At 44.1% G+C, this 22,785-nt stretch overlaps 1 protein-coding gene across 3 annotated transcripts in view; it reads left to right on the top strand.

Moving 5' to 3' along the window:
* XPNPEP1 (X-prolyl aminopeptidase 1) overlaps positions 1–22,785 on the top strand; it is a 35,433-nt gene that overhangs the window by 8,946 nt on the left and 3,702 nt on the right. For all 3 annotated transcript variants that reach the window (XM_064144427.1, XM_064144425.1, XM_064144426.1), the window contains exons 4-18: positions 2,585–2,648; positions 4,332–4,436; positions 4,717–4,809; positions 5,757–5,900; positions 6,823–6,918; positions 9,092–9,173; positions 10,028–10,238; positions 14,078–14,167; positions 15,387–15,437; positions 16,524–16,582; positions 17,664–17,741; positions 18,278–18,349; positions 20,347–20,407; positions 21,303–21,372; positions 22,558–22,731. In XM_064144427.1, coding sequence (XP_064000497.1) covers positions 2,585–2,648; positions 4,332–4,436; positions 4,717–4,809; positions 5,757–5,900; positions 6,823–6,918; positions 9,092–9,173; positions 10,028–10,238; positions 14,078–14,167; positions 15,387–15,437; positions 16,524–16,582; positions 17,664–17,741; positions 18,278–18,349; positions 20,347–20,407; positions 21,303–21,372; positions 22,558–22,731 — 1,450 coding nt within the window. The remainder of the gene's footprint in view (positions 1–2,584; positions 2,649–4,331; positions 4,437–4,716; positions 4,810–5,756; positions 5,901–6,822; positions 6,919–9,091; positions 9,174–10,027; positions 10,239–14,077; positions 14,168–15,386; positions 15,438–16,523; positions 16,583–17,663; positions 17,742–18,277; positions 18,350–20,346; positions 20,408–21,302; positions 21,373–22,557; positions 22,732–22,785) is intronic.

Genomic DNA, 22,785 nt, shown 5'->3' on the forward strand with positions numbered 1-22,785 from the left:
AAAAAAAGCTTTTAATCCATTTCTTTGTTCTGTGCTTTTACTGCACAAGCTCAGTGTTAAGCCTTCCTGTGAATGTGAAATTGTCAGTCTGCACAACCACATTGACCTGCAGTCTCTGCCGTGTTGGGCAAGGAGAGGGAAGCAACTGATTTGGGAGGTGCTTAGTGACGTGATTTTCAACAATGGGAAATTTTTCCAACATCCCTTTTAGTTGTTGGACTCTGGGAGGTGGTGCCCCAGCTTTGAGCTGAGAAATGTAGGAGATGGGGAGTAGTAGTAGTCAACAGGCTGAGGAGTTGTTTGGAGATGTGGAAATGGGGAATTCTCCTCAGGTTTGGCATCACTCTGCCTTTATGTCTGTCCTGCTTTGAGATGGGTAGCCAGGGAAATACGTGCTTGATTCTGTTCTCCAGGCAACTTTGTCCTGCTGATGTCTCCTTCATTATTTTAAAGGCAGTTATTGGTGAAGGCAGTGCTGTGGCAGGCTGAGGCAGATGCACCCCGTCGGCTAGAGATGTGCAGAGGACTCCTAAGGTCTCCTGACCCTTCTTCTCCCCACAGCTGCTGAACATATGTCACAGTCCTGTCAAGTCTGTGGGGATGGACAGGGAGAGGCACAGGGAACTGGACTGGCTGAGCTAAGGGCACCCATAATCTCAATATCCACTCTATTTCTGCCAACTTACATTAGTGTTTGGATAAAATAGGGGATTTCTTGCAAGCGTATCTCAGGAATCTTCCCTAGCAACCAGGAGCAAAGCTACTTAGCCAAATCCTCTCTTCAACCATTTGGTTTCTGAATGGTAGTGTTGAGTGGTTGGTAGTTGCTGCTTAGGGTGACTCCTCAGGAGGGGAGAGACATACCTGTTCTGGAGGGGTTTTGACTGTGAGGTGATTGGAAATAGAATTGTTTCCAGGTGCTGCTGTTTGTGCTTCTCATTCACTCCAGTGCTTTCAACCTTCTGCCTTCTTTAGAACAGTAAAGAGTAACAGATTTGAAGGGAGTGTTTTCTAACAATCAGATGAGTTAAAAATAGCCTTGGCCAAAGACGGGGAAATGCAGTATCACAGTAAGAACTAAAACTACTTAAGAATTGGCCTGTAATTTCCAAGCTCAGCCCCTAAAATGTTTCTTTTCCCATGGCACAGCTTGGTGTAGAGGAACTTTATGGGCAGAGAAAGAGACTTTGGCACCAGACCATTTGAAGGTATAAATCCAGGGAGTGTGCAAATCAAACATCAACACTGTCAGCCTGGATTAAGCTGATTTGCTGAGTTGTACTAATTAATTAACAGGCCTACTGAGCAGTTCTGACCTCTAGACTTGCCAGGATGGAATCTCATAAAAATGTTGTGTGAGCCATTTCAAGGTACAGTTTTTCTTTTAATTTTGGGAGCCTCTGGGGATGTCAGATATCTATGCATTCTCAAGCTCTTCTGTAGTACTGCCAACAGTTGTGTACACAAACAGAAGTTGTGATCGTTTTGGGTTGAGGATGGATGAGTAGTTTTGGATTTCCTATCATTCATCAAAACATGGTCTGGTGGTTTCTGGTGTAGTTGGGTTTTGAGTAGACAGGGAAGACGTGAGAGGATCAGTGTCTAATTAAGCATGATCCTAAGAGTTAAGGTTTTAACAGTTTTACCAGCTCGATGGTTTCCTTCAACGACATTGCTTGAGAGAGTCCAGCACAGAGCCATAAAGATGATTAAGGGAATGGAACATCTCTCTTATGAGGAGAGACTGAGGAAGCTGGGGCTCTTTAGCTTGGAGAAGAGGAGATTGAGAGGTGACCTCATCAATACTTATCAATATGTAAAGGGTGAGTACCAGGAGGATGGAGCCAGGCTCTGCTTGGTGATGACCAATGACAGGACAAGGAGTGCAAGTTGAGGCACAAGAAGCTCCATGTAAACACGAGGAGGAATCTTTTTCCCTGTGAGGGTGACAGAACACTGGGACAGGCTGCCATGGGGGGCGGCGGAGTCTCCCTCGCTAGAGATATTCAAAACCCACCTGGATGTGTTCCTCTGTCATCTGTATAGGTGATCCTGCTTTGCAGGGGGGTTGGACTGAATGATGTGATTCTGTGTGATTCAGTGATTGTTGTGGGAAACAAAGTCTTAAAGGCATTCTTAAAACAGACAGTGAGTGGACTTCACTGGAGATAGTGAGTTTCACAGATTATATGCGCTGATTACTCTGGTCTCCGAGATCAAGAGGTGCTTCTAGTTTCTCTTCCTTTCACATTGCAGCTTCAAAGGCAGCATTTGTTTGTTGCCCAAAGGGGAGGCTGAGTGTGAAATAAACATCTGCAAACTCTGAAGCACTTCACTGTTTACAGACGTTTGTGGGAGAAAAGTGCTGCAGCTTAAAGAAAAAAAAACAACAATAAACCAAAACCGAGTTGGACATAAATGCAATATAATCACAGATGATTAAATGTTCCAACGAAGTAGAGCCTAGGATTTTTTAACTCGTTTTTTTCTCTCTGTGGTGTCTAAAGTTTATCAAAGTATTTCTCATCAGCTGATCTTTTTTTTCCCCTGCTGCTATAAATAATTGCTGCCTCTTGTTTTCTAGAGCGAGTACATGGCACCCTGTGATTGCAGACGGGCGTTCATCTCTGGATTCGATGGCTCTGCAGGTACCTTTCCAGAACTTGGGTTCTTGCTAATGTATTCATTATCCTGTAAAGAAACAGTCCCATTCATGATGCAGAGGCAGAATGGAAAAGGAACCCTATCCAGCTTGTTTGAACTGTTTTCCTCCTGTTTCAGTGTGTGCAGAATTCTGTCTTGGCTACCCACTGGAATTATGTAATAACAGCGCAATAACAACTTTTCAGAAATTGTTTGACCCCTGAATGAACCTCTCATAAAAGTAAAATCCTGTTAACTCTTTCGTGTGGTGCCTGTAATCTATGGTACTTTCATTTTATGTGCTGCCAGTACAAGCAGATTCTTACATTGCCTGTTTGGGCTGGGTGAATAGTAGGTGGACTTTAGCTAGCCTTTCTGTTTAAATAGAGCCAGAGCCAGAAACACTCCATTTGGAAACTGAACACTGTGGAAAAGTTTGCTTATCTTGCCGAGACAGGATGTTTTCTTGGCTGTAGGGTAGGTCTGTGTTTCAGGAGACCTAGTTTTTACCCTAACTGTGCCCTAAGATCTGCAACTTACTCTGCTATGTGATTACTGGAAAGTCACTTTAGGCTTTTGAGGTCTTTCACCTCACCCCAATTGTAAACTGGTTTAATAAGTACTGCTACCTATGCATTTGGAGAGTCCATTCAGCAGTTCCTATGAACTGCTCTGGGACCCCGTGTGGAAGGTGATAAATCCAAGGTTGTGGGCTGCTGTTAATGGATAACATGAATCCTATACTAATTTCACGCCTTCTGCATGGCCTTGTCATAACCTTCCTCACTATTTTGAGCTCTCGGAAGGCCTGTGTTCCCAACCTAGTGCTCAGCAAATCGGTGGTGCTTCACACAAGGGCTCACCTTGTGGTCTTATTTCATCTTCAAAAGTTGAAGCAGCTTAAAAAGGGGTTCATTTGTGGAGAGTCTGGTAGCAGACATTTCATATTTGGAAACTGCTCTGCTAATCTGGACTTAAGTTTCTGGTGACAGAGGGTATGGTCAAGGTGCACAGACTCAAAAGAGTTGGATTCAATTTCTATTTGTGCCATAGTTGGTATTTTTTTCCACTCACCAACTAGAGTGCCTTGCTGAGATGACATTGCCCCACGGCTGTCTCCATGTGTCCCTCCATCTAGAGTCAGGAACAGGACAGACTGAAACCAGCAGAAGTTGTATGTTCATATTTCATCTTCAGCCATCTCTGCTAGAGCTGTAACATTTGGGAAAGGGGTGCAGCTGACATCTGGGAGTAATGCCTACCTCTGCTAGCCTGACAGCACTTGGTTTTGTGGATGGCTGGAGTCCAGGCTTCCTTCCCTTAAGATGTGGCAGAAAGTGGGGATGTGCAGTATGTGCTGCTGTTACAGTGGCCAAGTCAATGCCACAGTCTGTGTTATAGAAGGCTTGGAAAGCCCCATTTCCATGGACTGTCTGATATGCTTGAGTTCAGTTCATCCGAGGCAGTTCATTAAGCTGCATCCTTGTGTGTGCTGTCTCTGATTTGGAAGGTTGGAATGCCGGTCAAACTGAGTATCTCCACTGAAACTGGACTGACTTTTGAGCATTGAGCAGAGCTGCCTTTTGGGAATTGTTGGAGTACATTCTAAACAGGCCTTCTGCTGTCTGTGTCTCTGCATGGTGTCTCCCTGCCTCTACGTCACCTCAGCTTTCTGCCTTCCTGCCTAGGTACTGCCATAGTAACTGAACAGCATGCAGCCATGTGGACAGATGGACGCTACTTCCTGCAGGCTGCACATCAAATGGATAACAACTGGACACTCATGAGAATGGGTATGTAGGAGGCTAGGATACTGCTTCACTGACAAACAGAGAACAGTCATAGGCTACTTGGTGATTTTGCACGTTAGAGCTTTGGCTGTAGGTATACCCCATCATGCAGGGCCTTAGGGACATCTTTGATACACTGCTGCTGCTTCTTTAGTGTCCTGTGACTCTTCTTGCTCATGGCCAAAAGAGACATATCTGATGTGTTAGCTTGGATTTTTTGGGTAATGTGGAAATGCTTCAGTTTGACTGCTTCTGTGAACTTTGTTTTTCACAATTCATGTAGGTCTGAAAGATACACCAACTCAGGAGGACTGGCTCGTGAGTGTCCTCCCGGAAGGCTCGAAGGTGGGAGTGGACCCATTCATTATTCCAGCTGGTTGGTTTTACTTTATTTTATAATTGTATATTGGACAACTAGATTTTACTTCTCTGCTTCTCTGGCTAATCTGTTGTGTGATGGTATGTAGCTTACTATGTTTCAGTTCAGATGAGGTGGTGGATTAAACTATGATGAAAAGTAGGTTGGTGTTTGACTTCTAGGTGTGTATGATAACAGCTCCACTGCATAGTGTTGACTCTGAAACACAAGGGATGAGAAATAGTTGCTGGGCTTGCAACCTTACCTGAGACCTTACCTGAAAAGCAGAGCCTTGTTTCAGGAGAGATTCCAAGATCTTTTGTTTGTGGCTGTGGACACTTCAGTACAAAGTTGCTGAATGCCTTGTCCAGTGTGTGAGCCAGAAGACCCAGGAAAACTCACACTGTTACTCTCACTTAGTGGTCTTGGCATCTCTGCAGCTTTCTCTGTAAGAAGCACTTTCCTGGAGAGGTACCATTTATAGATGAATAAGTACTCATCTACTCATGCTTCAGAACATGGTGCCAAATTTAAAGGTCACTAGATGTGAGGGGAAACATTTGCTTGATTCAGATGAGCTAAAGATCAGTTTTATGGCTGTGTGGAAGCCTATTTCATCTCACTTAGATCTGGCATATAGTTCTGTACTAGGTTAGAGGACATGCTTACAGCAGCCTCATGAGGCTTCTGGTGACTTTTGCCTCCTACCTGAAGCAGTTCTTCAGTTCAAGCATGAGTCTCTAGGGCTGGGAGGATTTATACCTGCTGCTGGCTGTAGTGGCTGCATTTGTGGAACTGTAACTGCAATAGGTTTTTTGTTGGTTTTTAAGGGACTGGGAAGAAGGAGAGGATGAAAGGAAATTAAGAGACTCTGATTCTTATGTTTGCTCTCTGTGAATGGGGACATTGTTGAAACAGTGTGTCTCCTTTAAAGCTGTTGCTCTTGACACTTTTCCCTTTGGCAGACCAGTGGAAGAGTATGTGCAAAGCCTTGAGAAGTGCTGGCCATGACCTTGTGCCTGTCAAAGAAAACCTGATTGATACTATCTGGACAGACTGTCCTCAGCGCCCCTGCAAGCCTCTCATCCCGCTCGATCTGAGTTACACAGGTGAGAAGCTTAACTCAGGAACTATTTCTACTCCCCTATCCTTCTTTGCTTTCTCCTTAAAAAGTAGGGAAAGAAACATTACTGCAGCACAATGTGATCCACTATGAAAAGGTCAAGAAGGTGACTGGACTTCAGCTAATGACCCTGTCTTCCTCAAAACTCCAAATAACCATTTGCTAGAGGCTAGATAAGTTCTGGAAGGGCAGTTTCACAGAATCACGTAATTAACCAGGTTGGAAAAGACCTCTAGGATCATTGAGTCCAATTGATCACCTAACCCTTCTAATTAACTACACCATGGCACTAAGTGCCTCATCCAGCCTCCTCTTAAACATTTTCAGGGATGGTGTCTCCACCACCTACCTGGTCAGCCCATTCCAATGCCAATCACTCTTTCTGTGAAGACTTTCTTCTTAACATCCAGCCTAAACCTACCTTGGTGCAGTTTGAGACTGTGTCCTCTTGTTCTGTCACTGGATGCTTGGGTGAAGAGACCAGTTCCTGCTTGGCTACAGCCTCCTTTCAGGTAGTTGTAGACAGCAATAAGGTCTCCCCTGAGCCTTCTCTTCTCCAGGCTGAACACAGCCAGCTCCTTCAGCCTCTCCTGATAGGGTTGTGTTCCATCCCCCTCACCATCTTGGTGCCCTTCTCTGGACACAGTCAAGCACCTCAACATCTTTCTTAAATTGAGGGGTGCAGAACTGGACACAGTACTCAAGGTGTGGCCTAACTGGCGCTGAGTACAGGGGAAGAATAACCTCCCTGGTCCTGCTGGTCACACCAGTTTGTTTACATAGAAAGGAGTGAAGAGTGCAAGCACAGCGTGCTTTCGGTACCTCCAAAGTCCAGTGTGTTGATCTGTTTTTGTGTCATCAGCTCCAGTAAAGTTGGTGACTGTGTTTTTTTATGCTGTGTTTTTCAGGGGTCAGCTGGAGAGATAAAATTGTAGCCCTCCGTTCAAAAATGGCTGAGAGGAAAGTCCTGTGGTTTGTGGTGACAGCCTTGGATGAAGTAGCGTGTAAGGCTTTACATCTCCTTTCTTTCTTCCTACAAAATAAACGTCCTTCCTGCCTTAGGAAGGAAGAACCTTGCCATGGTGAGAGGCACTTAGATCTTTGGTTGTTAGAGATCATTTACTTGTATGAAGTGCAGTGGTGATAACAGGTCACAAACAGCAAGCCTGTTCTTCTGGACAGTGCCTTACTACACCAGCACAGCTCCTGAGTACAGGCAAAAGGAAACAAAGCCTGGGTGATAAATACATAGATAGATAGAGTGAGCCTGAGGCAGTTTGAAGGAGAAAAAAAAGACTTGTTAGATTTTCTGTCTGTAAAATACCCTGATGCTGCCTCACCCTATGGGAAGATGGAGACTGTTTTCTGCTGTGGAGGCTGGGTTATAAACAAAGCAATGCAACATGTGGCTTTGTATACATAAGGCAAGGGTGGGGTACACAGTATTCACAGTAATCTTCCTAATCATCATGGCTTTTTAAGTCACTCTGTCTCTCCAGTGTTTGGCAGATGCTTTGATTAAAACAAGTAAGTCAGGGTTCAACTTGTATTTCCAGATCAGTTCAACCCAGGGTCCCACTAGAGTGTCCCCTTTGTGTTTTAGGCCTCTGAAAGACTAAGACTCCACATTCTGGCTCTCAGCCCAGTGTGTAGGAAGGGAGAATGGCCAGAAACAGCAATGGTTTCACTGGGACTGTTGTTATTAGTGCATTGTATCCTTTGTGCAGAAACCACTGATGCACAGTCTGGTGCAGCAGGAACTCACATTGTCACTGTGAGTGCTGCTAAGGTCTGTGCCCCATGTCTCTGGTCTGGAAAGGTATACACGAAGGTGGTGTGTTATGAGCTCCAGCACTGCCACTGCAACGTCTCTGGCTCTGAGGGAAGCCAGCTTGCTGAGGTCTGTAGGCTCGCTTGGATCTGGGACACTGAGCAATGAGCTTGTTTCATTAAAGGAGTGCTTCTGAGAGTGGTGAATATGACTCTTCCCTGGGGAGGGCTGCGTGAGCAGAGATTGTTTGTCTCACCTTTTCAGGCGCATCTCCAATTAAATTAATGATAGATTAGTGCCCTGAGGTGGTTTCAGATTAAATGTCTTTAGCAAAGCCAAGCCTGGTTATAAATCAAGGGTTTTAAGATGGACCAGAGGAGATCATGAGAGAGGCTTACTGCTGAATGCCTATGTGATTTCCTGTTCTAAAGAGGGAAGAGGGATAAATAGTCTTTAATTTTATCCAATTCATTTCACTGTACTAAACTCCAGACAAATCTTTGGCAATGGAAAGAGCCACAGAGGAGGCCATTGCCTCCTAACTGCATTGGAAGTTGGCTGAGCAAGGAAGTTTGTACCCATGCAGTAAAGAGTTCTTTGTGGCTCTTTCCTGCTTTTGAGTGACCTACTCCTTCCCTGGGGAGAATCAAACTATTTTTAATTTGTGTCAGAATTTGCACAGCTCAATGAATAAAGTGCTGGGCTGTGATTTAGGACATGTTGGTTCTTTTCCCAGCTGTCCTGCTGGCTGGCCTTAATGCCTTGAGTAACTCATTTCAACTAATTGGGTACCCTGGGGTTTTTATTTGACCCTAAAATGAGGACTTTGGAGATGCTGAACATCTCTTTCCCCTCTTGACTTTGCCTGGATAAAATCTTTGTGAAAAGAAACCCTAAGAGTATGCAGTCTGAATCTGATATTTTGAGGCACTTAAACAAGAGGCCTTTTTGGAGTATTTTAGTCTTGGCCATTGTGTCTCTCTGTTCCCTCAAGCGTCAGAAGAAGGGTTGGAGTGAAATGATAACTTGTAACTTTGAAGTCTTCTGGCTGTTTGGGAAATGAACTTCTATTGCATTGCAGAGAGCAGAAATGGCAAATACTATTTTTTTCGCACGTCCTTGTCATTTTTGCCTGTCCCTGCTTTCTTCCAAGCCAGCCTCACTGCAGAACTCCAAATTTCTTTGCCCAATGGGTGTTTAAACTGTAGTTCTGGTGCCATCTGCTGGCCACAACGTAGAATTGCTAGAAAAGCAGCAGGACATGGGACATGGCTGGGAGCTGGACCCACCGCCTGCACCCGCGACGACTCAGTGCTTGACTGTCTTTTGCTGAGATGAGTTCTGGCTTTCTCCAATGTTGCAGGAGATGAACCAGGAGTGTGATTCTTGGCGTTCTTATTTTCCAGGGCTTTTCAACCTCCGAGGCTCTGATGTGGAGTACAATCCTGTGTTTTTTGCATACGCCGTCATAGGAATGAACACAATCAGGTGCTTGTACTCCCCTCTTCTGTTCCCCAAGATGCATTTTCTGTGGGAAAGCTGTTCTAACAAAGCATGTGTCTCTTTGAAATGCCTACACTCAGACACTTTAATGTCCTTTCTGAGCACTTTTGTCTCTGGAGAGACAGCAAAGAGCTCTGCTGTGCTTCTCGATACCTTGGCTGACTTGCTGGGTGTCCTTGGGCATGATGGCTGACCCCTCTGTCACCCTGAGATAACCCAGGGGGCCCTTGGAGCTCTGGGTGAAATGTGGGCAAGAGCCAGCTCTGGCCTGGACATTGGAAAACTTCTTATGTCATTGGTGAGTCACTGCAAAACTACAGAGACTGTGGTGACTGCCCTGTGTAGTGAGTCTCAGCAAGTACAAATTTTTAGAGGCATCTCCCAAGTGTCTAGCTAGATGCATCTGAGGTAAAACCTGGATGAGTGAATACAAGTTGTGTGTGAAAATTGAGTCAAACCATTCAGTTCAGTGGAAGCAAGAACAACATGCTACTTAGCAGAACAGTAGCTTTTCCATTTGCAGAAATTAGAGAATGGCCATTTCTTACCTCTGGTACTCTCATCTTCTTGAAGCGTGGTAATGGGATGCAGCTGCATTGAATGTGTCATACAAACAAAAATTGTATCAGCTCCTTTCCTCTCAGCTGGGTGCTACATCTTCATTTCAAAGCAGGATTTAAGCTGTATGCAGGCCAGTGGTTAAAACAATATAGGACAAAGTATAGCATGTAATTAATGAAGTCCTTTCTCACTGAGATGACACCAGAATGGTTTCTTCTTTACTCCAGCTATTGTCAGATGTGGTATGATTTATCTACTCTGTCTGATATATTTCTCAGGCTCTTCATTGATGGTGAACGGATGATGGACCCAGCTGTGAGAGAGCACTTACAGCTTGACTCCACCCTGGAGCCTGAGTTTAAAATCCATGTGATGCCCTACGGATCTATGCTGTCAGAGCTGCAGGCTGTTGGTGCAGGTCTCTCACCCAAGGAGAAAGTGTGGCTCAGTGACAAAGCTAGCTATGCTCTGACTGAGGCCATTCCCAAGGTTAGTGGCCCTTGCAAAGGAAAATACTTTTCTTCTCTCTGCTCAGCGTGGTCAGGAATGGTATTGAGGGCAACTGGCCTTAGCAAAGCATGGTGCAGGCAGGAGCTTGTGCAGAAGGGATCCAGCCATGCTGAGGTACTGAAGGGTGGTTAATCCTGAGGTTGCTCTCACTGGAGCTGCCCTTCCAACTCACTAAGCCGATTTGCCCAAAGAATTGTCAGCTTAGGACAAGTGCAGTGGGAGAGGGGAGGGAGAGTGGCAGCAGGGTGAACTCAGGTCATTCTGCCCGTGACAGGAGCATCAGCTGTGTGTGGACTAGCAGTAAGAGCTGGGAACCTTGGAGAAAGTGCAGCAGGAAAGTTGAGCAAGACTTTTGTGAGGGGTCACTGGTCTCAATCTGAGTGTCTGATGATAGTTCCCCTTCCTTATTTCAATGGCTTGAGGATATCAAGCAATATGCAATATCTTGTACCAAAGACAGGAGGGACAGGGCAACAGAATCGTTGCAGCAGGGAGCCTTGTGAGGACACAGATCACCTGCAGGCACTGGCTGTCCATGCAGTGAATGTATCTGCTGAGAGACAGTTGCAGCGTCAGAATAATTTCTGTAGAGCCTTCCTTGCTTGCACTTGACCGTGGCTGTCTGGGAGTCCTGCAGTCCACCTAACATTCCAGCAGACCTGAAAGGAGATACCCAAAGAAGGACACAGCAGCAACCATGGAGAAATAAGCTGATTTCCATGCATCTTGTGCACACGTCTTGTTTGCTAGAGATCACGTTCTCTGACATGCCATCCAGTTTACAGAGATACTTTGACTTCTAACCATATTTCCTCAGAGACTGATGGATGTTTTTGAAATGCTGCCTTGAAGACCAGTCTCTGTGCTTGTACTGGGATACTAAACAGTTCAGGCTTCTCACCTGAGAATTGCAGGTCTCAGATGAAAAGGTTGCTGGAAGAAAAATTAAATTGTGGAAAGTATTTGGCTACAAGTCTGTGTTTGCCAGGTTTGTGCCACCACCAGGCCAGTAGACATCTCCTCCCTGTGTCATGTACTGCACAGTTGTGTTGCAGGTGTGTGTGTGATACAGCCATACCCATGACGGTAGGCTTAACTGTTGCCCCAACAGGTGGGGCCTGAGGGCTTTTCTGTTTACAGAAGTTTTAAGAGTAGCCTCATCTTTGTGTCTTCCAAAAGGCAGATGCCCAAGAGCAGGCTTGTTTGTGTATTCCCAGGCTGCCACAGTTTTGTACCACCACAAATCTCATCTTAAATTCCCCAGCTTACATAGCCTAAATAGCAGAAACTATACATTATTTTTCTCCAGTGCTGACATTCACATACATATTTTATACTATCGTTGCACTTGGTGCATCAGGACAGGTGGCAAAACCAAATCAGTCTGAAAAGATTTGCTGTTTTCAGTGAATCCCTTTAATATGGATTGTGTCTCTTTGTGCCTTTGCACTGGCTTGAGGGAAATGTGCAATTTACCTTGTGTGGTTTTGATGGTTTTTTTGCTTTAAAATCCAACAAGACATGTATGTGAGCAAGACAGGCAGATTTTTGGCCCTGCTCAGGATTAAATCTTCTGACACCATCAATCCATAGGTGCAGATGGCCTTAATACAGAATATTGACGTTTTGCTTACTATCTTTTGTTCCGGGGAGCAGAAAGCATAGAGTCTATGAACTACTGAGGATAAATAGTTGTTGCTCTTTTGCCTTCAGAGTAGAATACCCCTTGCTGTAGTTGGAGTCATGGGGCTGAGGGGGGCTGGCTAACCCCAGTTTGGGTAAGTTGCTGCAGAACATTCATATGGAGAAATATGGTAGGTCTGGCCTAGGTCGAGGAATGTAATGAGTTGTAGTGACATTATTTACCATGTTAGCACTAGAAGTTTTAGTCATTACGGTACTATGTGCCTTCAATATGCAGTGGGGGAGTCCTTGCCTCAAAGAGCTCTGGGCAATAGAAAGGAGAGGAAGGACTGGAGCATTTTGATTAAAAAACACTTAGAGAGTCACTGAAAGAGATGAAGATTTTCATGTTCCACATGCTGGTTGTTTTTCTCTGTACCACTTTACACCAGCTGAGCAACTGGCCTGGGATGCTTTGAAGTCCATCTATTGTCTGTCTCCATCAAAGCCAAATATTGACACTGGCAAAAGTCCAGTCCATTATTAAATGCAGATCTGCAAAGCCTTTATAGGTTTGCTTGCAGCTGCATGTAAATCCACATTTTCACAGAAGATTAATGGAGCCTATCAGTATCCATAAAAGGCACGCCAAAGGAATCTGACTGTTGAAAAGATTTGTCCTGACTCTGCCACAAGAACCTTCCTGACTTTCTTGTGGCTTCTTCGGTGCTTCATTTTCTGCATAATGGAGTGTAATTGTCCTGCTGTTTTTAAGAATTTGCAAACTAGAAGCCTGTAGGATTGGTGTGAAATTGATCTGCTGTGAGGACCTGTCAGACTTTTCCCATGAGTTTGAGTGCAGGTACGTTGAGAGTAGGAGAACAGTGTGTTTGCTTGGGCTATGCTTATGTAGATGTTCGTCTCATCTCTTGATATATGATGAGCAGAGGGCTGTGGTACAGATTTTGGTTTTGTTTCTTCTTCTGATGCCAAGTGCGATGCAACTTGTGTATGTCACCTCAGAGAATTTTAAAGACCTGCTTAGAACGAGTCAAACATTCCTGCTAATCTAAGGACAGCAGATGACTGGGGAAGAACACAGTGGTGTGGGATCAGTTACAGGTTCTTAATGCAGGGCCATCTCGTCCAGGCTCAGGAAGTCTCAAATGGTTGAGTAAGCTCTTTTCAGAAGTGGACAGTATGCAAAGCCCAGCTTTGCAAAGGCCTTTCATGTTTTGTGGGGTCCATGTGTTTGTCAGAGTGGCGATGATCAGTGCTGGAGGAGCTAGAACCTTGGAGGCTGCCAGGTTCAAATCCAGTGCTCAGTGCTTGGGCTGAGTATGCTTTGTTCCCTGCTGCTTGAGGGTGACAGGTAACAAGTCAGGGTGACTTGCTATCAGTTGGACTTGGTGATCCTGAGCTTCTTTTGCAAACTGAATGTTTCTGTGGTTATTTTTTGCCTTGTCTGTGACTTTTTTAGATGTTTATGTAACCTAAATTCCACCTTAGTCCCTAGATTTGATGTGCCTTACTGGCCCCCTCTGGGCCTTTACTGTGCATCAGCAACAGGAAACTCATGGCTCAGACATTGATTTATATGGTTTTAGGATACCTAAATCTTCACTTTGATTCATAACAAGCCCTTTAGTTCCTCGACTTCCCTGTGGAAGTCATGGACTGCTTTACAGCTATCTGAAAGGATGTAATGGAGGGGCTGCTGCTAGTCTCTTCTTACAGGTAAATAGTGATAGAACAAGAGGGAGTGGCCTCAAGCTGCGACTGAGTAGGTTTAGACTGGACATCAGGAAACACTTTTTCACAGCCAGAGTGGTCAGGCATTGGAATGGGCTGCCCAAGGAGATTGTGGAGTCACCAACTCTGGATGTGTTTAAAAGTTGTTTGGATGTGGTGCTTGAGGATATGACTTAAGGGTGAACTTTGTAGAGTAGGCATATCAGTAGGACTTGATGATCCTGAGGGTCTTTTCCAACTGGAATATTTCTGTGATTTGGTGATTCTCTTTGTTTTTTTTTTTTTACCCAGTGCACTTAGCTGCCTACTGGCAACCATTACCTCACAGCCCTGAAGGCTGAGAGACACTGCCAAAGTAAAAATTGTGGCCAGGCTGAGTTATTAAACCTGTAGGATTATATAGTCTGACTAATCCACGAGTAATCTCTGTCCTTCTGCTGCAGGCTTACCAATACCTCACCCTGTATACCCCCATCTGCATTGCAAAAGCTGTGAAGAACGCATCGGAAACAGAAGGCATGAGAAGAGCACATGTAAGTGAAGCCTTGAGAGCCTCCTTGCACGTGACAAGAAGTTTGCTTTACATTTAGGGAAAGAAATGACACTTCCCTTTCAGTGTTAGTGTTTTGGGTTAGAAAAGAGAATTTGGATGGCAGGATAGAAATTGTTTACTGCCAGACATGGACTGCAGCTGAAGCAGGTTTTTTTGTTTATTTAGCATTCCCTTGGAGTAAAGAACAACATCTGTAATCATGTGAGGATCCAACCCTGCTCTGTTGGGAGACTATGCAGACTTGAGAAGTGTTGTTTAGAATATGAGCCCCCAAAGAGATGTTCTTTCCCCTTTACTAGTTCTGTTGTCTTTCTCAGTGGAGTGTTCCAATTGTTACCGCTTGAATAAACACAGAAATTCTTCAACACATGGTGCGAAACACAGGCCAAGATGTTCAGAAGCAGCCAGTGTCCTCAAAGCACTGTTTTTCTGTCATTATCATGACGCTGGAAATGAGGCTGTTTTCATAGGAAGCTGCCCATGAAATAGGTGCATGATGGGGATGAAGCATTTTCTTCTTTATTTGCAGCTAATTTTCAGGCAGCAATTTTCACGACAGAAGAAGTGTGCCAGATAAGGCAAGGCTGGCAATTCTAGACTTGTCTATATTTTCTGCTAGCTTCTTAGGATTTGCTCCTTTCTATTTCAAAGCTTTTCTTTCCCTGCTATTTAAGGGTAGGTAAAAATACTTGTGCTGAAAAGAGACACTTTATCACCTGCCTCCTGAGGACAGAATTGTGCCTTACTCCTTTGCACTTGTCTCCTGCTTCTTGGCATTGCGTGCCAAGGAAATAAAATGGGTGTCATTAGGCAAGAGGGAAGCCAGAAGCTGTATGACAGAGGCTTGGTGCTCTTGTGTCCAAACACATCACCAGCTGTGTTGTGTGGTTACCTTCCTTCCACAATCTGTAATGCAAGATCTTGTGTATTGAAGCAAAAGAGACTTGAAAGTCATGGGTGGGGTAAAGCCAATGTTTGCTGAGTACTTAGTCATTCTTCACAATAAGATACTTCCCAGCAGTGCTTATTTAATTGTCCAGATACATTTCCAATACATGTATTAATTACAGGATGCAGAACCTGGAAAGACCTCTTAGATCATCCCTTTGTGTTTCTGAACCTTACAGGTTGAATTCTTTTGCTTAGAAACTTGTTTTTACTAGCCTTGATAAATCTGTTCTCTTTTCTTTTTAACATAGATTAAAGATGCTGTTGCCCTGTGTGAACTCTTTAACTGGCTGGAGAAAGAGGTATTGTATATTTTTTTTAACCTGGAGATGTTATTGCTATGTACAATTCTCCAGCAGCATAAACTGTTTGATAGTCTTTATAGTGCCTTTGCTAAAAGTGGGGAAACAGTTGTGATTTTATCTGTTTTTTGAGGCAGATTTCAATCATGCTTTCATCCAAGGCTGAATGGATGTTTTGGAAAACATACTCCCATTTATTTTACACAGGCCAAAGCCAAAGCAGGTGAGAAATGACCTGAACAGGCTTAATATGGTGTTAGTACTGTCTTGTTCTGGTTTTGTAGTGTAAATCATGAATTCATAGCCAGTTTGGTGCAATGCTTTGGAACTACTCTCATGATAATCAGTATTGTCTGCCAGTGTGGACAAATTTGGCATTTAGGAATGAAGAGCTGCAGTCATGCTGATGTGCAGTGAAAACAGGATAAGGACAAATTGCTTGTGTTTTCTCTGGCTTATAAGTACACACAGTAACAGTGCAGACTGCCAGGTAGCAACTTACTGAGCCATGTTCCTTCTGTGCAACTGCATCTCTTGAGTCAATTGAATTTGCCTATGGAGATGGCTTGATGACTTCCAGAAGGTGCCTTTTTACATGTCTGAGTACTTCAAGAGGTCTGCTTCAGGGGTTATGAGACCTGTTGCCCAGTCCTGGGGAAGTTGTGTTTTAATTTATCAAATGACTGAAGTAAAATGTAGCGTTCTTTGTTTTTCCTGCAACTGCTTCCATTTCTGATTTAAAAGCATAAAAATTCTGCTAATGCCATGAGCTGTTCGAGAGAGCTGTTGAAACTTGGTGTAACCTGTCTGTGAAGAGATGTTGCCTTGTGAGATGTTAGCTCTGTGCATAACTCGGTGAAGTGAATACTGCATTAAGTACTCCCTAGTCAGGGTTGCTGTGACTATCTCTGCTTCCTGCTTCTCACATGCCCTACACAGTATTGCTAGGTTTGTCTTTGTTATCCCTGAAGAATGAGAACAGAAAAACTGGAAAGGGGCCACTTCAGGACTAGGTTTCATAATGCACAGTGCTTAAGCATATAGCATTTTCTTTCCAACTAATCCAGCTATGTCTTTGTCCACTAGGTTCCAAAGGGAACAGTGACAGAAATAATTGCTGCAGACAAAGCAGAGGAGTTTCGCAGGTAAAAACAAATCCTCTGTGAGGATGTTTTCTGGGTGGTGTTTTTATTCTGTTCTTTAGAAATCCAGCTCACTTGCAGGTGTATTTTACCTCAGCACAAACCATTACTATGGAATTTTTGTGAACACTTGAACGAATTGAGGAAGAATTTGGTCTCTTGGGAGATACAAGTCCAACCCCAGCACAGAGCCACAAAGATGATTAAGGGAATGGAACATCTCTCTGATGAGGAGAGACTGAGGGAGCTGGGACTCTCTAGCTTGGAGGATCCTGAGGGGTGACCTCATTAATGTTTACAAGTATGCAAAGGTTGAGAGCCAAGAAGATGGAGCCAGGCTCTTCTCAGTGACACCCAATGACAAGACAGGGGGCAATGGGTAGAAATCGAGGCATAGGAAGTTCCATGGAAACACAAGGAGGATTTTTTTCCCAGTGAGGGTGACATAACACTTGAATAGGCTGCCCAGGTGGGTTGTGGACTCTCTCTGAAGATATTCAAAACCCACCTGGATGTGTTCCTCTGTGATCTGGTATAGGTGATCCTGCTCTGTCAGGGAGATTGGACTGGATGATCTTTTGAGGTCTCTTCCACCCTATGACATTGTGTGATTGTGTGAATGCTGTCTGCTTTCCTTTTGAGATAGCAACAAAGAGTGCTGTAGGTTAGGACACTTAAATATGAGCTAATTACTTTCTTAACAGAGAGGAGTTGATGTCAGAGCTAGATTTTCTCCTCTTGTGGTGGAGAGGGAGCACTACATATGTACATCAGCAAGACCTCTAGAAGCATCTTTGAGTAAATAAGTAACAAATTAAAAATTGTTCAGTAGACTTCTTCCCTGGATGGTCTGTATGGTGAATTTTCCACTTATAAGGAAAGGATAGAGATGGAAAGCAGATTTCCACGTGGTTGGGAGGAGGGCTCTTTGATCTGTAGAATTCTTCTCCATTGGAGTGTTTGCCCAAATGGCTTTCAAAGCTAAGAGGATGGATGAGATGATGTGAAATTGAGTATGGGACAGTCCAGGTGCCAGGTGTGCACCTCTTACTTTTGCTGTAGTGATCACATTTTTTTCTTTCAGCCAACAGAAAGACTTTGTTGAATTGAGTTTTGCTACCATATCAAGCACAGGTCCAAATGGAGCCATCATTCACTACACGTAAGAGAAACAGCTTCTCCTTTTGTCCTTCAGCAAACACAATTGGAACGAGCTGTCTAGCCTCTTTCTGGAGCCTCCTCCAGACTACTCCAGGGAGATGTAGTCACTGTTGATTGCTGTCTCATTTTATTCTACCAGAACTTCCACACTTACTAAATAAAGATCTCTCCCTGCTGTCAGCATGCATGTATTATGATGCTGATCTGCTCAGAGGTCATAGAAAAGGGCTATTTTAGGGGCAGAAGTCTGGGAAGGACAAGTATGAAGTGCAAACTGTTCTGAAATATGTCCAGGAACAGATGTTGAGGGTTTTGCTGGAGGCAACAAAGCTATTCTCTGTACTGTAGCACTATTTACTGTAAACGAATACACTCCTCAGTATTATCCCTGGCTCAGCGTGTGTGGGATTTGCATTACTGCCACAAGAAATCAGAGCTGACACATCCAAGCTTGCACTTAATATGTTTTCTGGACTGCAGACATGAGATGGAGCCCTTAAAACTGTGGAACAAAAAACTTTGTGTTTAATTGAACAGACCAGTTCCTGAGACCAACAGAACACTGTCTGTGAATGAGATCTACCTACTGGACTCAGGAGCACAGTACAAGTAAGTGGAAAGATGCTGAACCTCTGCATTTTCTGATTCCATTGACCACCTGCAGGGTCAGCTCACGCTTGCTGTAGCAAGCATGGCAGCATGTAGTTTTGAGTGCAGTGCTGTTTCATGGGGAGTCTGCTCATTGCATCCCCTCTGGAGAGGGAATTAGTGGGATTCTGAGCATAACCAAATGCATCAGTCAATGAGTGAGTGATCTGTGACAGGAAGTGCTGAGCTACACTCAAAACAACAGATTAGGACTGCTCACAAGCCTTGTCTTGACTAGAAGATGAGTTAAAAGCACAGTTCCTGTCTTGAGTCTCATTACCAGTGCAATGGTAGCAGTACTCTCATTGGTGGTGGGTGTTCCCCTCTGTTGCAGCTCTGTTTACCTGGTGCATTGTTGTTAGAGCTGCAGGGAACAGGGAGCAGGCCTAACTGCCCTCCTTTTTCTTTTGTCTGCCTACACAGCAGCCTGCACAGCTGAGTAAGGCACCTACCCTGCCAGGATCTATCTGCCCTGTGGGCAGATTTGCCTTATGCTAAGGTCACAACAAGGTGGGGCAAAGACTGCCCTGTGGTGTGCTCTGCCTTTCCAGAGGGAGACTCAGAGGCAGAGTTTCTCATCCCAGTGGGCAACTGGGTCTCAGGTACAGTTTTGGGAAGGCTTCAGGTCTGTTGACTCACTTCATGCTGTTTGGAGAGTGCCATTCAGTTGTCTCAATCTCTGTAGCTGTTTACTGTGTAACTCTGACTCCATGGAGAATGAAAGAAGTGATGTTTCTAACCAATGTAAATAGATGAGAAGTGGCTTGTTCAGAAAGATGCAGGACAGGCTTGGCTGCTCTTTTGAGACAAGCTTTGTCTTCAGAGCTATGCCTTTTTGTTCTTTCAGTCAGGAAGAGCTTTGAAAAGAGCTATACAGACATCCTTTGATAACTTTTTTACAAGGAGATCTTTTTCCCTCTCCTCTGATGGCCTAATTAACAATTTCCTTAGTGCCACTATGAAAAGCAGCCCTTTGAATATAGTTTAAGCTGGACATCAATGGCACTTAACACAGCATTGTGACAGGGATGCTCTGCGTGTCCCTGCTGAGAAGCTAAACCCTGGGTTCTTTGTGACCACGGTCTGTGTGTGCTGGGGAAAAGTGTAGGCACAGGAGTAAGAGTTTCAAAGGGAACTCGTTATTTCAAGAACCTCTGTGTTTTTGACAGCAAGCTCAAAATTATGTTTGTAGAAGGAACACTGAGTCAGCTTCTAATATCTCGGACTAATCTCAATCCAAATACTGGATAGCTTCTAGAAATCATAACACAAAACATCCTGAGGATGAAAGGGACACTGCACCTCCTTACTCTTCTGTTGCCTGAGCTAGTAGCCTTAATTTGTGCCTTAGTAAATATGTTTAGTTTGCTAATAGGTCATCACAGGAAATTTCATCACAACATGAGAAAAAATATTTTTGCTGCAGGAATGATGGAGCACTGGTACAGGCTGCCCAGAGAGGATGGGGAGTCTTCTCCTCTGGAGACTTAAAAAAACCTGCCTGAATGCCTTCCTTTGTGACCTGCCCTAAGTGGTCCTGCTTTGAAGGGACCTCTGAAGGGCTCTGGAAGTTCCTTCCAACCCCTAGTATTCTGTGATTCTATGATCTTCCATACAAATAGACTAAATTTGGCCTTTTCTGTTCTCAGTGTGCAGGTAGGAGTTGCTAAACCTCAAAATAGAATATTTTTTACAGGTGGTTAGGATTCTAATTTGCAAAGGGCTTTGGGATGGATATGGATGAAAGATAAACGTTTTGGGTGTATCACTATTGCTACGTCTGGGACATGTGTTCAGGAATTTGTGAGATTAAGAACTGTTACATCATCAGTTCAGTGTAGCACAGAGCAGATGACTTTACCCAATTACGCTTTTGCTTAGCTTGCTGCAGTGTGACTGGGTTTTCATTCTGTCTTTTTGCCCCCATCTGTTTGCTTCCCGCATCTTTGTCTCTGAAGAGATGGTACAACAGATGTGACCAGGACAATGCATTTTGGCACACCATCAGCCTATGAAAAGGTAAGTTTGGGATCTCAGTGTGGTTTGCAATCTGACCATTATTATTATTATTATACTTAAACAAATTAGTGATGTGCCCTGTTGCTATATAATCAAATGCTCTGCAAGTATAATTTATTTAACAGTATGTGACAGCATCTTGATAAAGACTGGAAAGGAAGCTGTCAGGCTTGCAAAATATAAGCTGAGTGATTCAGAAAATGACACCTTTCTGCCTTTCATCTGCAATGTGACATGTCTCCTTTAAGAAACAATACAGTCAGTAGGCTGAGGACAGACGTTGCTGGCTTGTTCAACAGTGGAGTTGAGGGGTGCTTAATTTACTGCAAAGATTGGTATCTAATGCAAGGCTGCACAAGTGGTTTGTGTCTGACGTACCATATCAAACATCAGTCTCAGACTTACCTGAGAAGGTCTGTATTGGAAATTTAGCAATGTGATTTTGATAATTTCAAATTGCTTCTTTAATTAAAACTAATTTCCTCATTATAATTCACTCAGTGATGAAAATATGCTGTAGGATGTGCTTGGGAAGTAAGACTGCAGCTGTGAAGAAAATCAGTCATGTAGGTCAGGTGAATACTACCGAGTTTATGCAGTCTGGGTTTATGACACACTTTCCAGAAGATTCTTAGAGTAATTTATAAACTCCTCCTCTTCATGGCTGGCTTTGGCATTGCCAGCCACAGGAGAGCATGAGTGAGATCCTCTGCAATTTGCTACAAGTCTTTCTATTTCCTGATCTAGTTGAGGATGCTCTAGCTCACTGCAGAGAGGGTTGGATTAGATGACCTTTGGAGATCCCTTCCAACCCAGACTGTTCTATGATTCCATGATTTCTGAGAAGACAAAGTTTTCCCTCTTCATGTTCACTTATGGCACATTTTTTTGACAGGAGTGCTTCACCTATGTCCTGAAGGGACATATAGCTGTGAGCGCAGCCATCTTCCCAAATGGAACCAAGGGTAGGTTGGTGAATTGGAATATTTTGGCCACAGCAGTGACTTCTGAGGAACCTCCATGGTCTGAAAGCAGTGTTTAATTGACAAGCCCACATATGCTGAGTAGATGTTGCTGTAACTATCTGTTTTCATCACAACATTTTGGATTCTGGGTTATTGCTGCCTTCTCTCTCAGCACTGAAAACTCTGAGGAGGGATTTCTGAAGGGTGTTCAAGTGCTGCAGTTCTAAGGTCATAAGTGACTTTCATTAGTACTCTAATATCTATGGCTTTTCTGTTGTCTTTAGGTTTTCCCTTATGACCCTATCAGAGGGAGAGGTCACTTCTTAGCTTCAAAAAGACTGGCTAATTCTCTTCCAGTTAATGTGGAATCTCTTTTATCATTGAGCAGTATGGGAAAATGGGCACAGAAAGGATCTGGTTTGATTTTGTGCAGGAGAAGCTGTGACATACATTCACCTCTGGTGAATTTGCTGCAGGGCTTTCTCTCCCTGATCAGACACCTTGCATAAAGGTGCCTCTTTTTAGCATTTTCTCCCGTTTACATTCTTGGGTAGGTGAGGAAGAAGCAGCTGCATAGTGGTATGAAAAAGCTCCACTGTAATTGGAGGGTGCCTGAACTTGGAACATATGCAGGCATGGTGTTCACAGAAACATAGAATTGTTCTAGTTGGAGAAGACCTCTAAGATCATAGATTCTAACCATCAACCCAAGACCACTGTGGCAATTAAACCATGTCCTGAAGTGCCATTCTTTACATTCTGATTGAAAGAAGCTGAAATGAGTGGCCAGGCTGATTAGTTCACCAAGTGCTAGTACTGAATTCTCTAGGGGACATTAAACCACTGGATTCTATCCTGAAAGACCCAGCAGCAGCGCAATGTTTCTGTTACAGACCAACTTCTAGAAAGCTGTTTCTATCAGTACAGAGAGAGGGCCTCCTGAGTTGAGTGAAGGCTTGAATGTCAGACTTAACCAGATCTGCTCTGTAACTTCTAACAATCCAATTACTTCCTTTCTTTGGTTACTGGGGCTGGGGGGTTGGGGGTGGTTGAGAGGGATGTGGCACTGGGGATTTTTTTTTTGTTTTCTTGTGTGTTTTCTTCAGTGTGATTGTCAGCATCTCTGAAGGATCTTGACTTGATCCCATTCTCTTTCCGTTTCTGTCTCTTTCCTTTGACCTGCAGGTCACCTTCTAGATTCCTTTGCCCGTTCTGCCTTGTGGGACTGTGGTTTGGATTACCTGCACGGGACAGGACATGGAGTTGGCTCTTTCCTAAATGTACATGAGGGTCCTTGCGGCATTAGCTACAAAACTTTTGCAGATGAGCCCTTGGAAGCTGGCATGATCGTCTCTGATGGTATTTAGCACTGGGAATTCTCTCTGGTTACTGGAGGAGGGACCAGACTCTTTG

The sequence above is a fragment of the Pogoniulus pusillus genome, chromosome 6, assembly GCF_015220805.1.
Source record: "Pogoniulus pusillus isolate bPogPus1 chromosome 6, bPogPus1.pri, whole genome shotgun sequence".
NCBI lineage: Eukaryota > Metazoa > Chordata > Aves > Piciformes > Lybiidae > Pogoniulus > Pogoniulus pusillus.